The sequence below is a fragment of the Pteropus alecto genome, unplaced genomic scaffold (assembly GCF_000325575.1).
Source record: "Pteropus alecto unplaced genomic scaffold, ASM32557v1 scaffold71, whole genome shotgun sequence".
Taxonomy (NCBI): domain Eukaryota; kingdom Metazoa; phylum Chordata; class Mammalia; order Chiroptera; family Pteropodidae; genus Pteropus; species Pteropus alecto.
Genome location: NW_006433024.1, coordinates 20,695,133 through 20,718,280, shown reverse-complemented (window position 1 = coordinate 20,718,280; position 23,148 = coordinate 20,695,133). Strand labels below are relative to the sequence as shown.

At 36.2% G+C, this 23,148-nt stretch overlaps 2 protein-coding genes across 3 annotated transcripts; one reads left to right on the top strand and one right to left on the bottom strand.

The window, feature by feature from the left end:
• Positions 1–9,341: 9,341 nt before the first annotated feature.
• LOC102886636 (olfactory receptor 4C12) lies at positions 9,342–19,250 on the bottom strand. 2 transcript variants are annotated; one of them, XM_025044171.1, is made up of 2 exons: positions 19,240–19,250; positions 9,342–10,257 (listed from the first exon to the last, which is right to left on the bottom strand). In XM_025044171.1, the coding sequence occupies exons 1-2, from the start codon at positions 19,248–19,250 to the stop codon at positions 9,342–9,344; spliced, it is 927 nt and encodes a 308-aa protein (XP_024899939.1). The 2 variants fall into 2 exon arrangements, with proteins under 2 accessions (XP_024899939.1, XP_006908196.1); XM_006908134.1 differs by lacking the exon at positions 19,240–19,250 and having other exon boundaries at positions 9,342–10,271.
• A 2,354-nt stretch (positions 19,251–21,604) lies between these two features.
• On the top strand, positions 21,605–22,587 carry LOC102897342 (olfactory receptor 4C5). Its single transcript, XM_006908159.1, has one exon. It carries the CDS (start codon positions 21,649–21,651, stop codon positions 22,585–22,587), a length of 939 nt encoding a protein of 312 aa, XP_006908221.1. The 5' UTR covers positions 21,605–21,648.
• The last annotated feature ends 561 nt before the right edge of the window (positions 22,588–23,148 follow it).

The window sequence follows — 23,148 nt, the reverse complement described above, 5'->3', positions numbered from 1 at the left end:
AGATAGTTTACAACTTCACTTTAGTTTTCATTTCTTGCTTCCACAGAGTCTGAAGGCAAGCCATAGGTGAGAAATTAGGTCTTTTCCAGGTCTTTCTTGAAGACACGATGTCTGGGCATATATACAGATCTACTTGTGTACACAACCTTCCTATTCCCAGAAATAGGTTTTAACATTTCAATTACGTTACTCTTCAGCTTTTCTTTTTAAGTTTTTGATTAGCCTACTCTTTCTCCAACTGTTATTAACTGCCTAAAGCTGCTGCCCTGTTTCAGAATGGCCTCTGGTTGCTTTAGACATATGCACCCAGGAAAAAGGATCCAAGTCCAATCAAATAAAGGCAGTCTTGTAAGTTACATCTTCCAAGGACCCATCAAGCAGGCCAAGCAATTCTCCAGTAAAAGGGCTTTGAAGGAGGCCTATCCCATTCTACCCATTCCGATAGCTGCCATGCTGCTAGTTTTCATTGTGATTGCAGGCAGTTGTTTTTCAAGGCTACAGACAGAGAAGCTCTGGGGACAGAGGAAAATAATGGGACAAATTTATTGCCTCAGTGTTATTACTGAGATTCAGTCTTTTTTTTTTTCTTGAACAAGCACTCCCAGATTGCTACAAGCCTTTGTGTAATTTCCACAATTCTGAAAATGCTGATTCTGACAATTTTTTAAGTATTCTCGTTGCTTAATTGGAGGAGAGAATTTTTGAAAGTTCTTATTCTACCTTTTTCACTGACACTGGCCTACTGAGCACTATGTGCCAGGATTCATGCTGGGTTCAGTATTTGATGAGCATTGACTTTAATCTCAACTATAATTCTGCAAGTATAAACTGTTAGCCAAACTTTAGAGTTAAGGAAGCAGCCATCAACTTAGCAGCTTGACAAAAGTCCAGATTTAAGGTCAGGTTTTGCTGGCATCAAGTCCATGCTTTTTTTTTTTTTAATTCTACTTCCCTCAGGTCAGAATTATATCAATTGAATAAAATATGTGAGAACATGTTCTTATTTCTGGGTGCTGACAGGTTGGAGGAGGGAATTATTAAGAATTATATTTAGGGTTCTGTTTTGTTGTTTGGATGGAGAGGGAATGTTGGGGTGATCGCTAGCTAATGTTGTGTGTTTATCCATCATGCTCGCTAAACTCACTTCTTATGTCTAATGCTTTGTTTACATATACTTCTAGATTTTCTATATGAGGAGTCTGGCCCTTGGCCAAAAGCCTGTTTCATTTTTCAGGCCTGATCATAGGCAATTACAAAGGCTTGACAGGCTTCATAGGAGAAAGCTGCTCTCCCCACACCAGAATTTGGAGTTCTGTTAGAATGAAGATGAGGAATACCTACCCCGTGGGCAACAGATAACATACCTTATAGAGAGTAACACCTCTATTAGATACTCTCCTTTTTCTCCTATCTCCGTAACTTCTGTGTTTTTCTTTTTTTACTCTCCCTTCTCTCTCTCTCCTGGCTCTTCCCATTGGCATTTAAACATGATCAAGTTTCTCCCATTTAGAAATATATTCGCCCTCAATCTCATGTCCCACTTCAGTGACTAAGTTCATTCTCATAACCCCTATGAGGAAATATTATTATCTCTATTTTGCAAAAGAGATAATTGAGACAGAGAAGTTGAGTAACTTACCCAAGATCACACAGCTTCGCCAGGATTCAATAAATGATAGCCAAAAGTATCATAGTAGTGGAAAGTGCAAAAATTTCTCTCAATTTATTTCAGAAAATATTTTCCATACTTTCTATGCATAATGCACTAGTTGGATAATTTTATATGCTCTCTTTCAGCTTTACATAAATTGGGATTCTCCCAATAATCCCAATTTATGTAAAGCTGTTTTACAGGTTCTGGTAAGTTAAGTGACATGCATATAATAACGGTAAACAGAATTGAGAATCACACCCAGGTTCATGTCTTTGGTGTATTATTTATCTAAGACTCTACCATGTTCCACTCATGTAGAGGATGTCCCTGGTCCTAAGTCTGAACTCCTGCTCAGTCTTCCCTTCTACTCTGCAGACATCAGGAAATTTCCACAATCAAAACTTCCAAGATAGTGCCTAGGCAGATCTCTCAGATGGGGGCCAAATATAGGAGCAGAAGATAAGAGATGTTCTCTTTTCTCTTTGGCTCTCCTTTATCGTCATTGCTGCACATGGGATCTGTCTAAGAAATGTGTCCCGCCTGCAACTGGTGGTAGAACCAAAGTCTCTAAATAATGCACAGCTGGTCTGAATGAGCTCCTCCTCTCCCATCATTCCCAGTGCATGAGACACATCACAGAATCAGTGCCCAATGCACTACGTTAAGAGAATTGTTAGAACTCAGGTTAGAAATTAGATCGGTGTGTATTTAAATCCAAGCGCTACCAAATATTAGCTTTGTCGACCTTGACCAATTAAAGCTCACAGTGAGCATCCATTTTCTTATAGATAAAATGGAATTATAAATTCCCCCCTCATGGGTATTATGTGAGAATCAGATAAAATACCATACTTACCAGAGTAACATAAATACAGAGTGCTCATTATTTGTTAGTTCTCATTATACCATGATTTTTTTTTATTTCCTACAACCTTTTCAAGAACTCTTCATGTCAGATTGTTTTAGTAAAAAGAATGTCACTCATAGAAAAGATTTCAGAATTACAATGATTTATGGATCAGCATTCAATACTTTAATACTTGGTCTTTTTTCTTCTCTCCTTGTTTCTATGTTTGTCCAGATTTTACCAACCATAAAGAAGATAACATATAGATAGATAGATAGATAGATAGATAGATATAGATATAGATAGATAACATATATATATATATATATGAATTAATTCCTGCCCAAAGCCTGAAATAGTCACACCATGAAATCTGATTTACTATAACAGAAAATGATAATAAACAGTGAGCCTTTGCTCTATGCCAGGCACCAATCTAAGCACTTTATATTCTTAATCTCGTAGAACCCCACAGAGTCCTGTGATAGATACCATTATCAGATACGGGAATTTGTATGTAAAGAGTAATTTGCCCAAGATCACATAGTGTAGCAAATAGATGAGCCAGCAAAACTCTTACTCTTTAGCATGATTCAGATTTTTACTATTATTTTTTATTAAATTTATTGTGTTGACATTGATTAATAAAATTATATAAGTTTCAAGTATACAGTTCAATAACACATCATATGTACATTGCATTAAAAAGCAGTTTCTCTAATCCATATGTGTCTATCCTCAGGGCATTCCAGCAGAATAGAAGTTTTGTACTGACCTAACGTTTTCACATGTTACCTTGTTCAATACTCTCCATAACTATGAGACAGATATTATTAAGGCTATTGACTAGAACATTCTGTGCTTTAGGTCCCAGACTCTAGAATCACAGTAATAGAAAGACTGCTAACCCAACCCCACTGGCTCTCCCTGCCCTCTTGGTCACATATGCCAGCGTCATCTAACAAGTGTTACACTGAAAATCCAACAAGTGTTGCACTTCAAATCCAAACTTTCTGTCAGATTCACTTGATTATAGTCCTTAAGATCAGCAGCAGAAAAAGATACCAACCAATATATAAATCACAGGTTGTTCTTACATACAAACTGGTTAGGAAAAAAGTTATTTTTACCCAACTCAATACTGAGGGTTAGAAACTACTGACTTGTTATGAGTTGGTTCTTTGCAGACTTGATAATACTTACACTCCACCACGGTTTTCTTTAATCCTAGGCATGTTTACCTAGGCATGTTTTATCATGGTCATGTTAATTTACTCTAAATTTACTGTAAAAAAAAAAAAAATCAAAGCATTTCCAGAAAAGAAAAGGCTGAAATAAATTCAAAAAGAAAATTGTGCTTCTCCTACAAACCAATGCGCAGCACATCCTGTGTTTCTAGGACTTTCTCACTCTGGTCTGACTTTTTCAAATAATAAACTACCCCAGATAGTAGACACATACACTTTGTATTTAAAAGAAATTCGGATTTTGGAGAGAGGAGGAAGATTTCAGCAGCTCTAGCAGCTCTATTTCTATGAGACTCACAAAAAAAAAAAAAATCTATTATTTTTTTTAAAGTTTATATAGAACTTGTCCTGATAAACTTGATATGAGCCCTAAAAACACAATAGCCACTTTTAAAGCTAGAAAAGCAAATCCAATTACCAAAACTTTGGCAATTCATTAAAGGTCTCTTGGATGAGGACCCTCTTGTTGCCACTTCTCCAAGACTTTTTTCCACGCAGAGCCACATAAGATAGGTGCTTGGGACTCACCCCGCCTTCTCCAGTCATTTCTCTAGGACCCCATGTCTAGCCACAGAGGAGGTTGGGAAGAGACACTGCATTTGTTGATCACTCTGCCAAGAAATCCTCATAGTCTCACCTTCTCAACTCTTTCAATTCTCACAACATAGAGGCATGACTTTAATTCATGTGGACAACTCATCTCTATGCTATTTCCTCAAGGGAAGAGTAATTAATTTTAGGAGTCACTGCCAAAATAGCAACCAAATGAATGCCTCTTCCTCCCCTCTATGGTCCCTCTGACCACAATATGACATTTTAACAAGGGTTAGAATCATCGACAGGACTGGGATAATCATCAGGCTACAGTCAGAACCTGGATTCTTCATTTCTTTTTCCCCCCCAATAAATGTTCACTGAACATCTAAAATGTACTGGGCAGTGTTGTTCAAGAATAACTATGACAGTAACTAACTATCGAGTGCCATATGCCAGGCCCTGTATTAAACACATGATGTGAAATGCCCTTTGTAATGGATACTATTATTATTTTCATTTTACAAGAAAGGAAACTGAGGCACTATAAGTTTAGGTAATTTCCCCAGGATCAGATGTGAATAGTATGGCAGTACCAACATTTAACTACGAATCTGCCTCCACAGCCCAGAGAGTATCTCACCCACATGACACAAGCATTCAACTATTCAAAATTAAGAAAAAGTGGTGAGCACTATAATAAAGGACACAGTGCTATGTGTCTGTCTAATGGAGACATGGCTTAAACTGGGGTAGAGGTGGAATACTCAGGCAAGGTATTCTTAAGAAAGTGATGTTGACGTTTAAGACAATATATGTATTGTCCAAGGTCAAGATTAGATGAGAGAGGGCTTGGGAAGGTTAATAAATTTAGGAATGAAGCTGGACTATGTCATTTGGCAAACAGTGAACAAAGTACCTTTGTGAGCCCACCAGGTGCACTGGTGATTCCCTCCTGTTAAGAGCTAAATCTAATCAACTGTACTTTTCCAAACATATCTTCAAGTGCACTACATGCATTCACTGTCACTAACAATTAGCTGGGAATTACTTGAGCAGAAGACTTCAAATGCATCTAACAAATAAAAAACCCCAGTTATAAATAACTCACCAAAATAAACAAAGACAGATTCATTAAGCGCATAGACACTGGATAAATATGGACCTACCCTCTAATCTAAGCTGTGCCATGAATATGTTGCCTCACCTTGAAATAAGTTACTCAACCTTTCTCAGCCTCAGTTTTTCTCATAACCAAAAATGGAACTAATAATACATATCATTCCATCGAGGGTTAAACTAGGCCCACAGTAACAAACAGCCGCCACATTTTTACTAACCAAAAACAAAAAAACAAAATACAAATTACAGTCTCTCAACCTTGAGATGAAATTTCCACTAAGACTTTGACAAACCGTTTTCAAGTGACGAAAAATATCTACCTTCTCAGATATTTTTCATGAATTAGTTCCCATCATAGTATAATATGGTCACCTTCCCTCCCTGGAGCTACTTCCTCTGCAGGCCTCCAGTGCTGAAGTCTGCAGTGGCTGTACCTTCAGGTCCATTCTTTGGGCTCAGGCAACACTCCTGGTGGTGCCTCACAACTGATGTTGGTATTTCTGGTTTATAACTTTTTTTTCCTGTGTGATTTAAAAGACTATATGCAGACAATAACTAGGAGGTATGAATGGCTACATTATTATCAGACCAAAGAAAAAGGCTTTAAGATGAAAATTGTCAGAAGAGAAAAGACAAGACACTATATAATGGTAACAACATTAATCGGTAAAGGGGAGAAACCACTGTAAACACATGTAAAAACTGACAAGATGAAGGAAGAGTAGACAATTCTACAATAAGGGTTGGAGATCTCAATATCCCATTTTCAATAGTGTACACAACAATTAGAAATAAGGTCAAAAAATTTACAGAGGTATTGACAAACACTGCAAACCAATTAGACCTAACAGAAATATGTGTAAACCAAACGCACTAGAATACACATTCTTTTCAAGTGACCATGAAAAATCTTTAGGATAGACTACAATGACATTAATAAAATTATATAGGTTTCAAATGTACAATTCTATAATATGTCAGATGTATATTGCATTGTGTGTCCACCGCCCAAAGTTAAATTTCCTTCCATCGCTATATATTTGACCCCCTTTACCCTTACCTACCTTCCCCTATGTTTTCCTTACTGTAATCACTAAATTGTTGCCTGTGTCCATGAGTAACTCTGTTTGTCATGTTCGCTTGCTGCTTGCAGATTTATATCACACATATAAATGAAATCTTTTAATTCTCAACTTTTTAAGTCTGACTTATTTTGCTTAGCATTTTAATCTCAAGATCCATCCATATTTCAAATGGCAGTATTTCATCTTTTCTTATGGCTGAGTAATATTCTATTGTATACATACTACTAAATTAAGGCTTAGTTTTATTAGCTTCAACCATGTATATGGATTCATAGCCTTTCCTTCCAATAAAAAAGAAAAGATAATAAAATTCATTGTGACTGAGCAGTAATCTCCATAACAATCCAATAAGATAGTCATTGCTATTATTATCATTTTACAGATGAGGAAATTGACAGAAAGGAGAAGGTATCAAAATAGAAATACTGGAGAGCCCATAACCAGAACAACTGATTTCCTGCATTATGCCCTTAACTGCTGTTAGCTGCCAGGCAATAATAATAGGAAGATCAGATAACCATATTAGTTACAATTTATTGAGCCAGGGACTGTGCTGGACACAGTGTATTAGTTTATTATTTATAAAAATCTCATAATTTTTAACTAATACCTGTGCTTGTTTTTATATATAACAATTATTATATGTTGCCTGTAACATTATGGTATGTAACAACTTTAGGGCTATAAAAGCATCAGCCATTTCAGCTGACAAGTAGGGCAAAGTTCCTTACAATTTAGAACTGTTTTGTATTGCTCATATCACTCATCTTATGCTGATAACATATCAGAAAGAGTAATGATTCAAATAAAAGGACATTTTGATGCCATAAAGGAATTTCTATTTATTAAATATACAGTCATATTCTATAAAGTATTTGCCTGTCATATAACAATAGTTTCTACAAGGTAGCACAATGTTTGGTACACAATAAATATTAAATGAATGAAAGTATAAAGGAAGATAAATTCAATAAAATGAAGTGCAAAAAAGTAGCATTGGAGGCTACAGAATGCTTTCCTACATTTATCTGTTTCAACTCGAAGGAACATTCTGGTGAGACCTCTTAGGAGAACTACAATTTGTTTTATTCCTGCTTAAACTGAGGATGACAAAAAAATTAAACTACAATTCTCAGTATTTAAGTAAATAGTTTACCATGATATTCTCCCTGTTGTCAATAAGATTTTATTATCATATAAACGTGAGCTCTTTATGTTATAGTTCCCCTTTAATCGGTTTACTTTTTGGTACTATTTCATTATTAAAAGCTGTTTGTAAAGATATGTCACTCAATCTACACATAAAGCAATTTCAGGATAAATATGTTGCTTTCATTTCTTCTCTCCTTCATTCATTAATCAACAAATATTTCTGAGCCTAAGGAAAGTAACGGCCATGTTGACAGTTGCTGGGGCTCCAGTGATGAATAAAAGAGATCCAGTTCCTGCCTTTGCAGAGCTTAGGATCCAATGAAAGTCTCCGAAGAGGTAGCAGAAAATTACAACGCAGTGTTATAAGAAATAATATTACTCCACATTGGACAGACACACAACAAATACCTGCAGGGGCCAGGAAAAGATTTCTACATAAAAAGCCATCGAAAACAGGACCCAACAGATAAAGGGAGTTTGGTTAGCAGAGTGAATGGGCACGAGGTTGGAGGAGAATGTCTTAGAAGATGAAATACATAACAAAGGCCAGGAGGTTAAAAAGAGAGAGAAAGAATATGCAGGAAACCTAATCAATTCAATAGAGCTAGGGTTATTAATTCATCCTTTCATTAAACATTTATTTATTGAACCTCCCACTGGGTGCGGGACACTCTGCTGGACATCGAGCTTGTAAAAGGGTAAATGGCAAGACAGGAGGCTGGAGAGACAAGAATGGAGAAGATCGAGAAGGGTTTCGTAATCGTCTTAAGGCTCGATGCTAAGTGCCATAGGGAAAATATTGAAAGTTTTTTTAAGCTAGTAGGTGATAGTCAGATTTGAGTTTTAGAACGATAACTCTAGTTACAGGATGGAGAATGGACTGAAGGGGACAAGACTGACAGCAGGAGAGCAGTTAGGATGTTACTGTGATGATTTGGGTGTGAAAGGATGGAGACCTAGCCTCTGGTGGTACCAGTACCAGTGAGGATGCAGAGTTTTGTGCACACTGCTGTGTCCGACTCCAGTCCCCTTCACTGGGCCAGTGCACCCATGGCCCCCGCTGCTGTGTGTTTTGGCTCCTAACAGCTCACAGCCCCACTATACCAGAACCTACCAGTGGTCAATGAAGGACTAGAGCCTTGGTCAACCTGTACCCTAGAGAGTTGTTCCCTGCTTGCCAGTCCAGAACACTGCTCCTTGTTCACCAGCCTCAGCCCACCAGCACCCCAGTGGGAAGCTTCCGGCGAGCCAGTCCCTTTCCTGCTTGCTAGTCACTGTTCAGCTACTATGAACCGGTTCTGGCCCAAGGCAACTGACAACTTCACCATCCCATGAACAACAACTCTACCTTCTCCAAAAGACTGGAATCCTAGTAGTAAGCAAAGTCTCAAAGCTACACAATAAAAAATTATTTTAATACCAATCCAATATTCTACATTCATACCTTGTAGCTTCTAAAGATATTTCATATTTCTAGGTAATAGATAAATATTTATTAGGAGGCAATAAATTATGATAACAAGAGTGCGGGGTGAGAGACAGTAAGTCTGGGTTCCAGTCCAAGCTTTACCTCTGTGCTTACGTGGCTACCTGCAAGCATTATCCAATCCCTTGTTAGAGCTGATGTCTTCATCTGTAGATCAAGAGGCTTGGAGGAGATTACCTCTATTACTTCTACCTATGATGCTCAATGATTCTGTTTAATCATTACCAGACATCACTTTTTTCCTCCAGAGTTTACTCATAGCATTTTTTACTTCAGCATTTCTGAGGGTGTAGATTAAAGGATTTAACATAGGAGTAATCATGGTATAAAACACAGCCACAGCTTTATCAACGGATAAAGTAACAACTGGGCGCAGATACACAAAGATGCAGGGCACAAAAAATAAAATGACCACAGTGATGTGAGACACACAGGTGGAGAGAGCTTTGCGCCTCGCCTCCAAGTTGTAGGTCCTTAGGGAGTGCAAGATGACCACATAGGAGGCCACCAAGAGGAGGAAGTTTAACAAGCAGATGAACCCACTGTTGGCAGCAACAAAGAGACCAAGGGTATGAGTGTCCATACAGACAAGCTGCAACAAAGGGTACAAGTCACACATGAAATGATCTATGACATTGGGGCCACAGAAGGGCAGCCAGACTGTGAAGAGAATCTGAATGGTTGCATGGAGAAATCCTCCAGTCCAGGCCACTCCCAGCAGAAGCCTGCACAGCCTGTGGCTCATGATGGCTGTATAGTGCAAAGGTTTGCAGATGGCCACGTAGCGATCATACGCCATCACTGTCAGCAGGATGATCTCAGTGGCACCAAAAATGTGTTCTGCATACACTTGAGCCATACATCCATTAAAGGAGATAATTTTCTTCTCATGAAGGGAGTCCATAATCAGTTTAGGAGCTGAAGAAGAAGAATAAATTGTGTCTATCAAGGAAAGCTGAGTCAGGAAGAAGTACATGGGGGAGTTCAGAGCCTGGCTGGTGGTAATGGTAACCACGATGAGCAGGTTGCCTGAAAGTGTTACCATGTATAGGACCAAAAATATCACAAACACTACTTTCTGCATTTTGGGGTTCTGTGTAAGGCCTACTAAAATGAATTCAGTCACATTCCTTTTCTGCTCCATCTATGCAGTGTGGGTGATAAAAACTCCAGAAAGGAATGCTTTACCTTTAAAATAAAAAATAAAAAGGAAGGAAAGATGGAAGAAAAAGAACTTACATATTGATACTGATAGTTAATAAGTCAAGTCTATATAGTCAACCAGATAAGTTTAATGCAGTCTATTTCCATTTGCATGATGAAGAATACACATATCATTCAATTAAACTTCAAGATAATATTTAAAACTAAGTTTTGCCATTATTAATTCTCACTTTCTCCTGGACCTCAGATTCCTTTATTCCCTATATCTTAATATATTTCTAAAACACAAAGACAGTGAAGGGTAAGATGAATTGTCCCTGTTACACGTGGGCAAGGTACATAACGAGGTACATGGAAAGGAAATCTCTTCCAGATGATTCCACAAATGCTTCACTGAGAAGCTAGCCTTACAGTTCAGAGCCCCAGGATAGCGGTCTCCCTTCTGGATACCCCACTGCATCAGAGTCCTTCCAGGCACAAGAACCATAGAGAAGAAAGTTGAGTGCACTTCTAATTGCCAATTTTTCTCTAGAAGAAGTGGCCCCTGGGGAACCAACAACTGACTACTAATATGTTTTTATAAATTCCTGAAGGTCTGTTTCAAAGGTCAGATTTCATGATCAAAATCAAACAGAAAACCAAAATTCGATTCATTACTTCCGTTTCTTGCAAATCTTAAAGTAATTAGAATATATTATTAAAGCTCTTCTCTTTCACAATTTTCACCTGCCTCCTTTTGCCCCATACCATACAGAAACAGCTTGGACTTATGTCAGAATTCGTGTCTTTGATGTCCTATGTTAACTGACGGACGCAAGCACAAATCGGTTCCTCTTCTGTCCTACCCCAAGACCAATAGTGTGGCTATTGCCACTCAAATCTGCTAATACCAGTTCTTCTGAAAGAATGAGAAATGAAGAAAAGCGTTGATCTAGCAAGAAGGCCCTGACCGTTAATAAAAGAGCCCTGCAATTCAAAGGCAAAAATCTAAGAAGACAAACTTCTTCCAAACAGAGAAACTTTTGTCGCTTGTTTATATTCTACATGTTTGAACATTTTGAAATGCAAACATTATAACTTGACTTTTCCCCTTTCTTAATAACATGCAGAGATTTACTGTTACCTTAGTAGTTCCTATGATGGTTGATTTTTGTTGAGTGTTTGCCACATGCCAGGCACTATGCTAAGAACTTTACATGCATTATTTCACTGAATCTTCACAACAGTGCTTTGAGATTGGTACACTATTATCTATACTTTAAAGAAAAGGAAATTGTAATTAGGAAAAGATAAATGACCTGCCCAAAGTCATAATGATAAAAAAAATACATAGAGGAACTTGTATCCAAATCTAAGTTGTTCTTCTTTACTGTCTCCAGATCTTTTACACTCAGTACCTCTCCAGTATGGATCCAGTTTACTCTAGGATTCAGCAATGCCAGAGTTTGGACAAGTAGGTTGGTACCTAACGCCACCACCTGTGACCATGTGAAATCCATAGCAGTGTCAACCTATGAAATGTAGAATCAGGTGTTAATGCGTTTAGGGTCCACTGGACAAGACCCTAGAATTTTGGTACACTAGACATCCACTAGAAGCTTGAATTTAAAGATAAGGAAACTGAGGCCCAGAGAAGTCAAGTCTAAAGAAACACAGCTATTTGAATAGTATCAGAACACAGTAAGAACATAAGTCTTCTAATGCCCAACACAGTAAATCTTTTTCCACCACCACATCTTGCTTCCCTTAAGATGACTTTAGACAAGTGTACACAAGAAAAAAATCACCCTCAGGTGACAAAGAGAATCAATTTTCATCTCTTACCTTTAGCAATACCTGTCTTGACTAAGAAAAAGGGCTAAGTTCAAGGATGCAGAAATTCAGTCACATTGCTGGGATTAAAATCCATTGTAGCAGAAATAAGGTCTTACTTGGTTGGAACAACATACAAAAATGTTTGAATAGAGTCAGAATAAAAAGTGACCTTGAACCTGGAGTTTAATATAGATTCCCAAACACAGTAGAAGGTACATTCTTTCCTTACAGATCCTATATTTTAATGCATTTTTCTTATGGATCTCAGTTTTAGAGTTGAATGTTTCTTTCCAGAAACAGAATCCAAATGTTGTCTTTCTCTTCTATTCCATGCTAACCTATCTCGACCACAGTGACTATCATACATTCTATCTCTGCTTCACCTTAAATTTCCCTTCTTTATTCTGATTTGATTCTCATATCTTCTATCGGCATAAGGGAGGCATTTCCCCTCTTTAATCCCTGTAAATTATCAAAGTCAGAGCAGTTTCAATGAAATGAGTACCTGTACATGATCCAATCTCTGAATTTTCAAAACATCACACCATATTCCTTACCGCTGGAGGTAACCCTCAGTGACCCATCCAGCTCCAATCTGCTATACTGCTGCACTGTCTCCACACTCAAAAGCCTAGAAATTGACTCAGGGATCCATAAATTCCTAATAATATAGATATATTCACACACCGTGAGAACAAATGTTTCTGCAAAATATCCTAAAATATCTCAAAGTGATTCTCCATCAAATATCAGAAAGTAATGCTTTGATGATTTTAATTATAAACCGCTTGGTAGAAAGTGGAAATGTGAGAAACTGGATTAAAAATCAGCAATTCTAGTTAACTTACTGTGGTTGCCTCTGTAGTTAAGGAGAATATCCAATAAATTCAGGAACCAGAAATAAACATTCCCTGTATCTGTTCAAACATCATGTTGTGTAATGGATATTTTTCAAGCCCCTACTGACTGGACAATATTACAGGAAGCAGAGAATGCGACACAAATTTCTTCAAATTATTTCAGCCTGCACTTTCAAAGCTCCAATACCTTGGAGACTGGAGATTCAAGTCAAAGGGGGGAAAATGAGATGTTGAATTTGAAATCCAAAGTCCTCAGGTACAAACGGGATTCTTCAGGACAAGCTATCTAGCTACAGAACAAGAGATACAAAGATTTCCATCGCTTAATAATCCCCCCTTATTCTACACTTAAAAAAGCAGCTTCTTGAGTGTTCAGAGAGGATACTGAGAACATTAAAGAACCTATCTTTCTGTCTGAGGATTGACCCTCTCAGGAATTAATTATCTCTGTGTTTTAAAAATCTCACCTTAGAAACAGATATTTGGGAGAATTCCTTTCTAAACAACACATCTACATCTGCCTGGTTCTTTTCTCTGCATTTAAACATATATTAACAGCCTGAGTTCCTGGTCTGGAAAATCATGCAATAAATCTCTCCTCTTATATGCCCTTGGGTATCATGAAGTGGGACATGCAGGATTCTAAATGCTGTATAAACAACAACATGGAGTTTCATTCAAGTTGCCTCCCTGAGGAAATTTCTTCACTGGCTGAAATCACCAGAGGAGTTTGGGGTACTGCATCAATCTCTCAGCTATACTGTGAACACATCAGGACACGCTCTGTAGGAACCTTGCAATTTCATATATTTTCAGGCAGAGTAATATCTAGACTTGGATAAAACTGAAGGCCAAATGAAGGCTAAAATTCTAGTACCGACTTACATGGTGTAAAAATATAAAAAGATCAATTTTTATGCCTTTTGTTGACTACTTTTGGAAGTCCACTAATTCCACTGGCCATTCAATGACAGTAGTCTTATCCACACAAACAGATATCTTTAAATTTTATTCACACATAATTTATTTGAGACAGTGGAGATTGAAACAGTCAACTGTATTCTGCCATTTTGCAAACACATACTAAAGCAAGTACTCAGCAGCCTAGAGAAGAGGGTGATGTTTAAATCACATGTTATAAGACCTGAAGCGCCAGCTACATTTAAATGTACAGATAGGCATTGGAGGGAGAACCAGGAGAAATAGTAATAATAGCACCTACCATTACTGAGTCCCTACTTTTGTTCCTGCTTTTAGTAATTAGAGTCTTCCATCTCCGTTTTAGTCAATCTAGGCAAAGGTTTATCAATTTGATGATCTTTTCAAATAATCCACTTTTGTTTTTATTGTTTTCATATTCTGCATTCTCTAATTCATTTGTTTCTGCTCTTTGTTATTTCATTCCTTCTCTTTGCTCCAGCTGTATTTTGCTCTTCTTTCTCCAATGTCTTAAGGAGAAAGGTTAGGCTACTGATTGATTTCAGGTCTTTCTTCTTTTACTGAGATAGGTATTTATAGCTCTAACATTCCCACTAAGCACTGATTTAGATGCATCCCATAAATTATACTATGTATGTTTTCATTTTCATCCATCTCAGAGTATTTTCTAACTCCTTTCACAACTTCCTCTTTGGCCCATTGGCTATTCAGGAATATGCTGTTTAATTTCCACATCTCTGTGAATTTCCCAAATTTCCTCCTATCATGATTTTTAATTTCACTACAGCATAGTTAGAGAGCATACTTTGTATGATCACTACTTTTATATTTATTGAGTCTTATTTTATGGCCTAGCATATGGCCTAATCTGGAGAACGTTCCATGGGCACTTGAGAGAATTAATATTCTGCTGTTGCTGAATGGACTGCTTTATAGACATGTGTTAGTTATAATTGATTTATAGCATTGTTTCAGTATTCTGTTTCCCATTAAACTTCTGGATAGCTGTCTGACCATATTGAATGTTGGATATTTAAGTCTCCAACTATTGTTGAATTATTTATTTACTCTTTCTACTGTGCCAGTAATATACATGTATTCATATATTCTAAGGCTGTATTGTTAGCTGCAATATGTCTATAATTGTTATGTCTTGATTCATTGAATATTTCATCATTATAAAATATCCTTTTTGGTCTCTCGTCACAATTTATGGCTTAAAGTCTATTTTGTCATATATTAGTGTTAGCTTTCATTTGCTTAGTTTGCTTGGTATATATTTTTCCATATAATCACATTCCACTTGTTTCTTCGAATCTAAAGTGTGTCTCTTGTAGACAAAATATATTTGAATGATGTCTTTTCCATTCTATAAATCTCTGCCTTTTACTTAGCACTCTAAATCATTTATATTTTATGTAATTACTAAAAAGGTAGGATCTATATCTTCTATTTTGCTCTTTGTTTTCTAAATGTCCTGCCCTGTCTTTTAATGTCTTTATTTCTCCATTACTGCATTTTTTGGGTTAAAAATATTTTTTATAGTGTTCCATTTTAATTCTTGTCGCATCTTTTACTGTATTTTTTAGTTGTTATTCTAAGTAACTAAACAGTGAGAACAAGAGCCAGGTTCTTATTTCTGGGTGCTGATAGGTTAGAGGATGGAATTATGAAAGATTATATTAAGGTTCTCTTTTGTTGTTTGGATGGAGAGGGAATGTAGGGTTGGTTGCTAGTTATGTGTTTATCCACCATGCTTGCTAAACTCAATTGTTATGTCTAATACTTTGCTTACATAAACTTCTAGATTTCCTGTATGAGAAGTATGGCTCTTGGCCAAAAGCCTGTTTGATTTTTCAGGCCTGATCATAGGCAATTACAAAGGCTTCTTGACAGCCTTCGTAAGAGAAAGCTGCTCACTCCACACCAGATTTTGGAGTTTTGTCAGAGAGAATGAAGATGAAAAATAGCTACTCTGTGGGCAACAGATAACATACCTTAAATGTCTCTGTTAGTTACTCTCCTTTCTCTCCTATATCTGTAATTTCTGTGGGTTTTTTTCTTTCTCTTTCTTCTGTCTCTATCTCTTACCTCCCTTCTCTCTCCATCTCTTAGTTCTTCCCATTGGCATTTAAACATGATCAAGTTTCTCTCATTTAGAAATATATTCGCCCTCAATCTCATGTCCCACTTCAGTGACTAAGTTCATTCTCATAACCCTTATGAGGTAATATTATTATCTCTATTTTGCAAAAGAGATAATTGAGACAGAGAAGTTGGGTAACTTACCCAAGATCACACAGCTTCGCCAGGATTCAATAAATGATAGCCAAAAGTATCATAGTAGTGGAAAGTACAAAAATTTCTCTCAATTAATTTCAGAAAATATTTTCCATACTTTCTATGCATAATGCACTAGTTGGATAATTTTATATGCTCTCTTTCAGCTTTACATAAATTGGGATTCTCCCAATAATCCCAATTTATGTAAAGCTGTTTTACAGGTTCTGGTAAGTTAAGTGACATGCATATAATAACGGTAAACAGAATTGAGAATCACACCCAGGTTCATGTCTTTGGTGTATTATTTATCTAAGACTCTACCATGTTCCACTCATGTAGAGGATGTCCCTGGTCCTAAGTCTGAACTCCTGCTCAGTCTTCCCTTCTACTCTGCAGACATCAGGAAATTTCCACAATCAAAACTTCCAAGATAGTGCCTAGGCAGATCTCTCAGATGGGGCCAAATATAGGAGCAGAAGATAAGAGATGTTCTCTTTTCTCTTTGGCTCTCCTTTATCGTCATTGCTGCACATGGGATCTGTCTAAGAAATGTGTCCCGCCTGCAACTGGTGGTAGAACCAAAGTCTCTAAATAATGCACAGCTGGTCTGAATGAGCTCCTCCTCTCCCATCATTCCCAGTGCATGAGACACATCACGGAATCAGTGCCCAATGCACTACGTTAAGAGAATTGTTAGAACTCAGGTTAGAAATTAGATCGGTGTGTATTTAAATCCAAGCGCTACCAAATATTAGCTTTGTCAACCTTGACCAATTAAAGCTCACAGTGAGCATCAATTTTCTTATAGATAAAATGGAATTATAAATTCCCCCCTCATGGGTATTATGTGAGAATCAGATAAAATACCATACTTACCAGAGTAACATAAATAGAGTGCTCATTATTTGTTAGTTCTCATTATACCATGATTTTTTTTTATTTCCTACAACCTTTTCAAGAACTCTTCATGTCAGATTGTTTTAGTAAAAAGAATGTCACTCATAGAAAAGATTTCAGAATTACAATGATTTATGGATCAGCATTCAATACTTTAATACTTGGTCTTTTTTCTTCTCTCCTTGTTTCTATGTTTGTCCAGATTTTACCAACCATAAAGAAGATAAGCTATATATATATATATATATGAATTAATTCCTGCCCAAAGCCTGAAATAGTCACACCATGAAATCTGATTTACTATAACAGAAAATGATAATAAACAGTGAGCCTTTGCTCTATGCCAGGCACCAATCTAAGCACTTTATACTCTTAATCTTGTAGAACCCCACAGAGTCCTGTGACAGATACCATTATCAGATATGGGAATTTGTATGTAAAGAGTAATTTGCCCAAGATCACATAGTGTAGCAAATAGATGAGCCAGCAAAATTCTTACTCTTTAGCATGATTCAGATTTTTACTATTATTTTTTATTAAATTTATTGTGTTGACATTGATTAATAAAATTATATAGGTTTCAAGTGTACAAGTCAATAACACATCATATGTATATTGCATTAAAGAGCAGTTTCTCTAGTCCACATGTGTCTATCCTCAGGGCATTACAGTAGAATAGAAGTTTTGCACTGACTTAGAGTTTTCACATGTTACCTTGTTCAATACTCCCCATAACTGTGAGACAGGTATTATTAAGGCTGTTTGACAGACTCTGGCTGGCTCATACACCCATAGTCTCATGGCTAGAACATTCTGTGCTTTAGGTCCCTGACTCTAGAATCATTTCCTAAACACAGTAATAGAAAGGCTGTTAATCTAGCATAGCTGGCTCTCCCCCACCCTCTTGGTCATATATGTCATAGCCACAAAAGAGAAAAGGTAACCTGGTTTGGCTGCCATCTTAGTTGAAGCTGCTAATTCTAATCCTCTGGGAGTTGATAGGTCAGAGCCTCCCTAACTCCTTGCACTTGAGTAATACTCATTTAAATATTTCCTGAAACTACAGGTGAAAATGTTAGCAAGGACAGACCCAGGAAGACTACATAAGCATAAACAGCCACAGGTCACAGAAGCTGTCTGGTTCTGAGTTTCAAACCCATTTGGATACAGACTCTCAGGGACCAACGGAGTTATCTCCGGACGGAGCACAGCCTTACTAAGAAAAAGGCTTAAAAGAGCTAAGTTCATTCAGGGACCTGCTACTTCAAGACAACTTTCATTTGATGCTGGTTCTATGGTGTTTAAAATCCCTAATTTTTCTACTATAACATAGTCTGCTATTTTCAGGGTTTAAATCGGGTTAGATCCCAGATCAAGTGGTTTTTTTATAATATACTTCATCTGGTCACCAAGAAAGAACTGGCAAATGTATATATAGAGAGAGATGTCCTCCAATAATTAGGTTTTTTTCCCCCATCAATTTTTTTTGAAGCCTAAACTTTGAAAGCTGTCTGACCAAAAAAAAAAAAATCATTATCTGACCTAGGATGCTGTGCCTCACACTCACAGGATGGTGTAATCCTATAATACAAAACTAAACCCAGACCATGAACTCAGCATTGCTTAGGAAGTCTCTCTCAACAATTGTTATCAAGTTATTAAGTGAGGAAAGGAAATATTATACTTTAGATAAAAATAGATGAACCTGCAAAGCAGCCATTTGCAATGGGTCAGTGATTGCTACCGCCATGCAAAGTATGCTCTACAAATAAGATGCCTTGTTATTGAATGAACCTGTTACTTCTTTTGAAAATGCATTCAGAGAGGTAGGTACAAGCTGTGATTACTTTATTTGTATTTTTTTCAAGTGATTTACTGTCACAGATTTTTATTAATAATGACTGGCATATTTAGTCTACTAAGAAAAGCAGTAAGGATATTATGGATGCAGACCTGAGCTAAGAAAAAATTATATTATTAAATTATTTTAATTATAAAAGTAATATATTCATTTTGTAGAAAACTTGGGTCAGAATATTTTTTTTAAATATAAAAACTGTCCTTAACCCATAATTCAAATTATTACTATTAGTCTTTATGTACTTTTTTCATACTTTTCTATGTACATATGTCATTTTGGACAATTTAGATAACATATAAGCCATTTCATAACTTGTGTTTTCCCTTCAGTATTATATTGGAAGAATCCTTTCATATCATTAATTCTTATTGCAAATAATTTCAAGTTCACCTGATATTTCACAATTATAATTCATTAATTGTCCCTCTTTATATAGACATTTGGATTTTCACTTTTTCATTAAAAATATATTGTAAATATATTTTTGAAAATATATTTACAAAATATATTATTGTAAATATATTTCACATAAAAATATATTGTGAAAAACAAACTATAAACATAATTTTTGCCCATATTTTTATCTATAATAGATTCCTAAGCATAAGGAATACTAGACAAAGGGACATGACCAGTTATAAAGCCCTTATTGTATACAAACTCTTTCCAGAATATTCAATACACACCAGCACTGGGTAATTTAACTGTCATAAATCTTTGTCAATTTGCCCACTAAAAGTATTTCACTATTTTTAAATTGTATTTCTTTGATGACTTATGAAATACAGGAATAATTTTTAGATGTTTAATGTTTTTTCTAATAATTATCTTTGTATTAGTTTTGCCCTTATTTTAATAATGGTGAGAGTAGATCTCTTTTTCATAAAAACAATTTCTATAATAATGGTTATGTTATACTTGTTGCAAGTATTTTTTTAGTGTGTTCCTTATCTTTATGTAGTTGGATCCATTAGTTTTGTCCTATATTTATATATCATTACATTTTACTTAAAAACACTCTTCCCTATCCAGAGATTATATGTATTTTTATATATATATATATTCGTTTTTCTGTTTTTTAATAAATCTCTGTTTTTTGGAAGACTTTAACATATACAATTTGAGTTTTTCTCTTTTCTTTCTTTTTCTGTTCTTTTGTGTGTGTGATGGCATGAGAAACTTTATTTTGAAAATGCCTATCCAGTAATTGAAAAATCTTTTATGAACTATGCATAATATTCTTAATTATTTTAAAATCTATTTGCAAATTGATCGTATTTGCTTTGTATTGAGCTTACCTGTACTTATCGGTTTTATTTGTATTTTTAAAATACTAAATACTAAAAAGGTTTCAAATTTATCAAGTCCAATATTTTTCTATCGCCTGATGTATTGATGTCTGCATTCAACTTTTTTTCTGAATATAATTGGTTGTTTTCAAACCTCTTGAGTTGAACACTTATTTCTCTCATAATTTATGTTCTTTCTTATTATAATAATCAAATATTTCAAAGATAAGAATAATAATATGTGGGGGGTTTTTTTCATTTTTATTCTCTAATCAAGAATTTGGAGTGTAGGAAAAGCTATATGTTTACATTTAGAACTTGGCTATGTAATAATGCTATTCTTCAATTCCTCTATGCCCTCTGTCATTTTTCCTATTTTATACAGGAGAAAGCTTAGGTGCAGTAAGACTAAGATCTATGTACAATATCACATGGCTACTAATCAGTGAAAAAGAATTTAAAAACATAAGTCTATCTGACTATAAAGAACAAACTCTATCCTACAAATTAGGATACTTTTGTTTCTTCCTCACCTTAAAAGTATCTATTTTGTCAGTAGATCCAGAGACTTTTTCATGGTCTTCCTTAAATCAAGTTTTGATTAGCAAAATGCCCCTAAAGCCTACACATGACAGAAGTTCTCCAAATAGTGAATTCTAAAGTTTAGAATAAATGTAGGCAATTCTGCATTGCAACATGCTGTCTGTTTTATACTCTTCAGAATATTCTTCTTCTTTCTTGTTTGATAATATCCTTAGACAATTCTGTTTAAACATAGATAAGTTCCTAATCTAACTGCCGGGTATATCTTACTAACCTTAAACATTCACTGAGTTCAGCTTTTTCTAGAATGTGACTATATTATTCCTAGTTTTAAACTGAATTTACCTGATATTTTATATTCATGCTGAAACAAATTAAAAATAACAAGAATAATGAACTCTGAAGGTTAGCCTCATCAGTACAAGAAACTAGAGAAGAGACATGTGGAAATAGACTCATGAATTCAAGCCTCTGCTTCTCTTACAGGTCCTCTCTTTACTCTTGTTTTTCTGTGGCAATTGTTGGGAGAATATCCAACCATATACAATTACAGGAAAAGTGCCTGGAAAGTCAACAGTCGTAAAACCATGTTTACGTATATGAATGAGTCTATGTACGTTTGTGAGTGTGTGTATGAGAGAGACAGATGAGAGAGAGAGAGGGAGAGAGAGAGAGAGAAGGGCTATGAGTTTGTTACATGACTAATAATGCCCAACTCTAAGTCTTGGGTTTATCTGCTTGGGGTTTTCATCAGTCTTACAGAAAACAAACTTGACAGAAATTATTTGCTTGATCAAAATTTATCTGCCACAATTGAGATCCCTGTGCTATTCACAGATAAATCAATTATCCAAATGCTAAAGTGGATTCATGGAACAAATGAACAATGTGACAGAATTCATCCTGCTTGGCCTGACACAGAACCCGGATGTGCAGAAACTCCTGTTTGCTGTGTTTACAATTATCTACTTTCTTACTGTGGCAGGCAACCTACTCATTGTAGTGACAATTACCACCAGCCGAACCCTGGGCTCCCCCATGTATTTTTTTCTTTCTTTCTTGTCCTTCATAGATGGTTGCTGCTCTTCTACCATGGCTCCCAAAATGATATTTGACTTACTCACTGAAAAGAAAACTATCTCCTTCAGTGGGTGCATGACTCAGCTCTTTGCTGAACATTTCTTTGGGGGAGTTGAGATCATCCTGCTCACAGTGATGGCCTATGACCGCTACGTGGCCATCTGCAAGCCCCTGCACTACATGATCACGATGAGCAGACGAGTGTGTGGCCTCCTGGTGGCCATGGCCTGGGCTGGTGGATTTCTTCATGCTCTGATTCAAATTACTTTCATAGTCTGGTTGCCCTTCTGTGGCCCCAATGTCATTGACCATTTCATCTGTGATCTTTTCCCTCTGCTAAAACTCTCTTGTTCTGACACTCACATCTTCGGACTTTTTGTTGCTGCCAACAGTGGACTAATGTGTATGCTCATTTTCTCTATGCTTATCACCTCCTATGTCCTCATCCTCTGCTCCCTAAGAACTCACAACACTGCAGGACAGCGGAAGGCTCTCTCCACCTGTGCCTCCCACGTTACTGTAGTGGTCCTGTTCTTTGTGCCCTGTATATTCGTGTACCTTAGGCCCATGGTCACCTTCCCCATTGATAAAGCAGTTGCTGTGTTTTATACTATGGTAACACCCATGTTAAACCCTTTAATCTACACCCTCAGGAACTCAGAGGTGAAAAATGCCATAAGAAAGCTTTGGAGCCAAAGAATATTCTTGGGTAAAAATTCATGTGAATAGAGAAGATAAAAACAATGTTCTATACATATTTTGAGAATAAGTGTGACTAATAGAAAGAGTAATAGTCTTGATGTCAAAATATGTACTTAACATTTTGCTTCTCTTGATTTCTGGAATCTCTAATTGTTTCTCTTTCATAAAATATTAATGGTTGATTAAATGATGACTAAAGTTTCCTCCAAATAGAAACTTCTTTGTATTTACAAATTATTGATCAATGGGACATTGCTAATTCACATAAAATGACACAATGCATGGAAAAATCTCCAAATTTATGTATTCAGTAGAACAGTTCTCTGTAGTTCCGGGTATAGATTATGTAACCAAAAGACCAAGTAATTAAAATATTTAAACAAACAGGCCAAAGAGCTTAGTATTTTGTTGAAACTGCATAGTTTTCATCCCAACAAATGTAGTCAAAGTAGAATTATTACTGTAAGAGATAAAGATCAACTAAAAATAAATGGGTTTTGAAGACTGAGAGAGTCATTAAGGCAAGACTCATTCCAAAGTTAATGCTTCTATGTTACACAAATATAGGGGGCATCTTTTACATTGTAA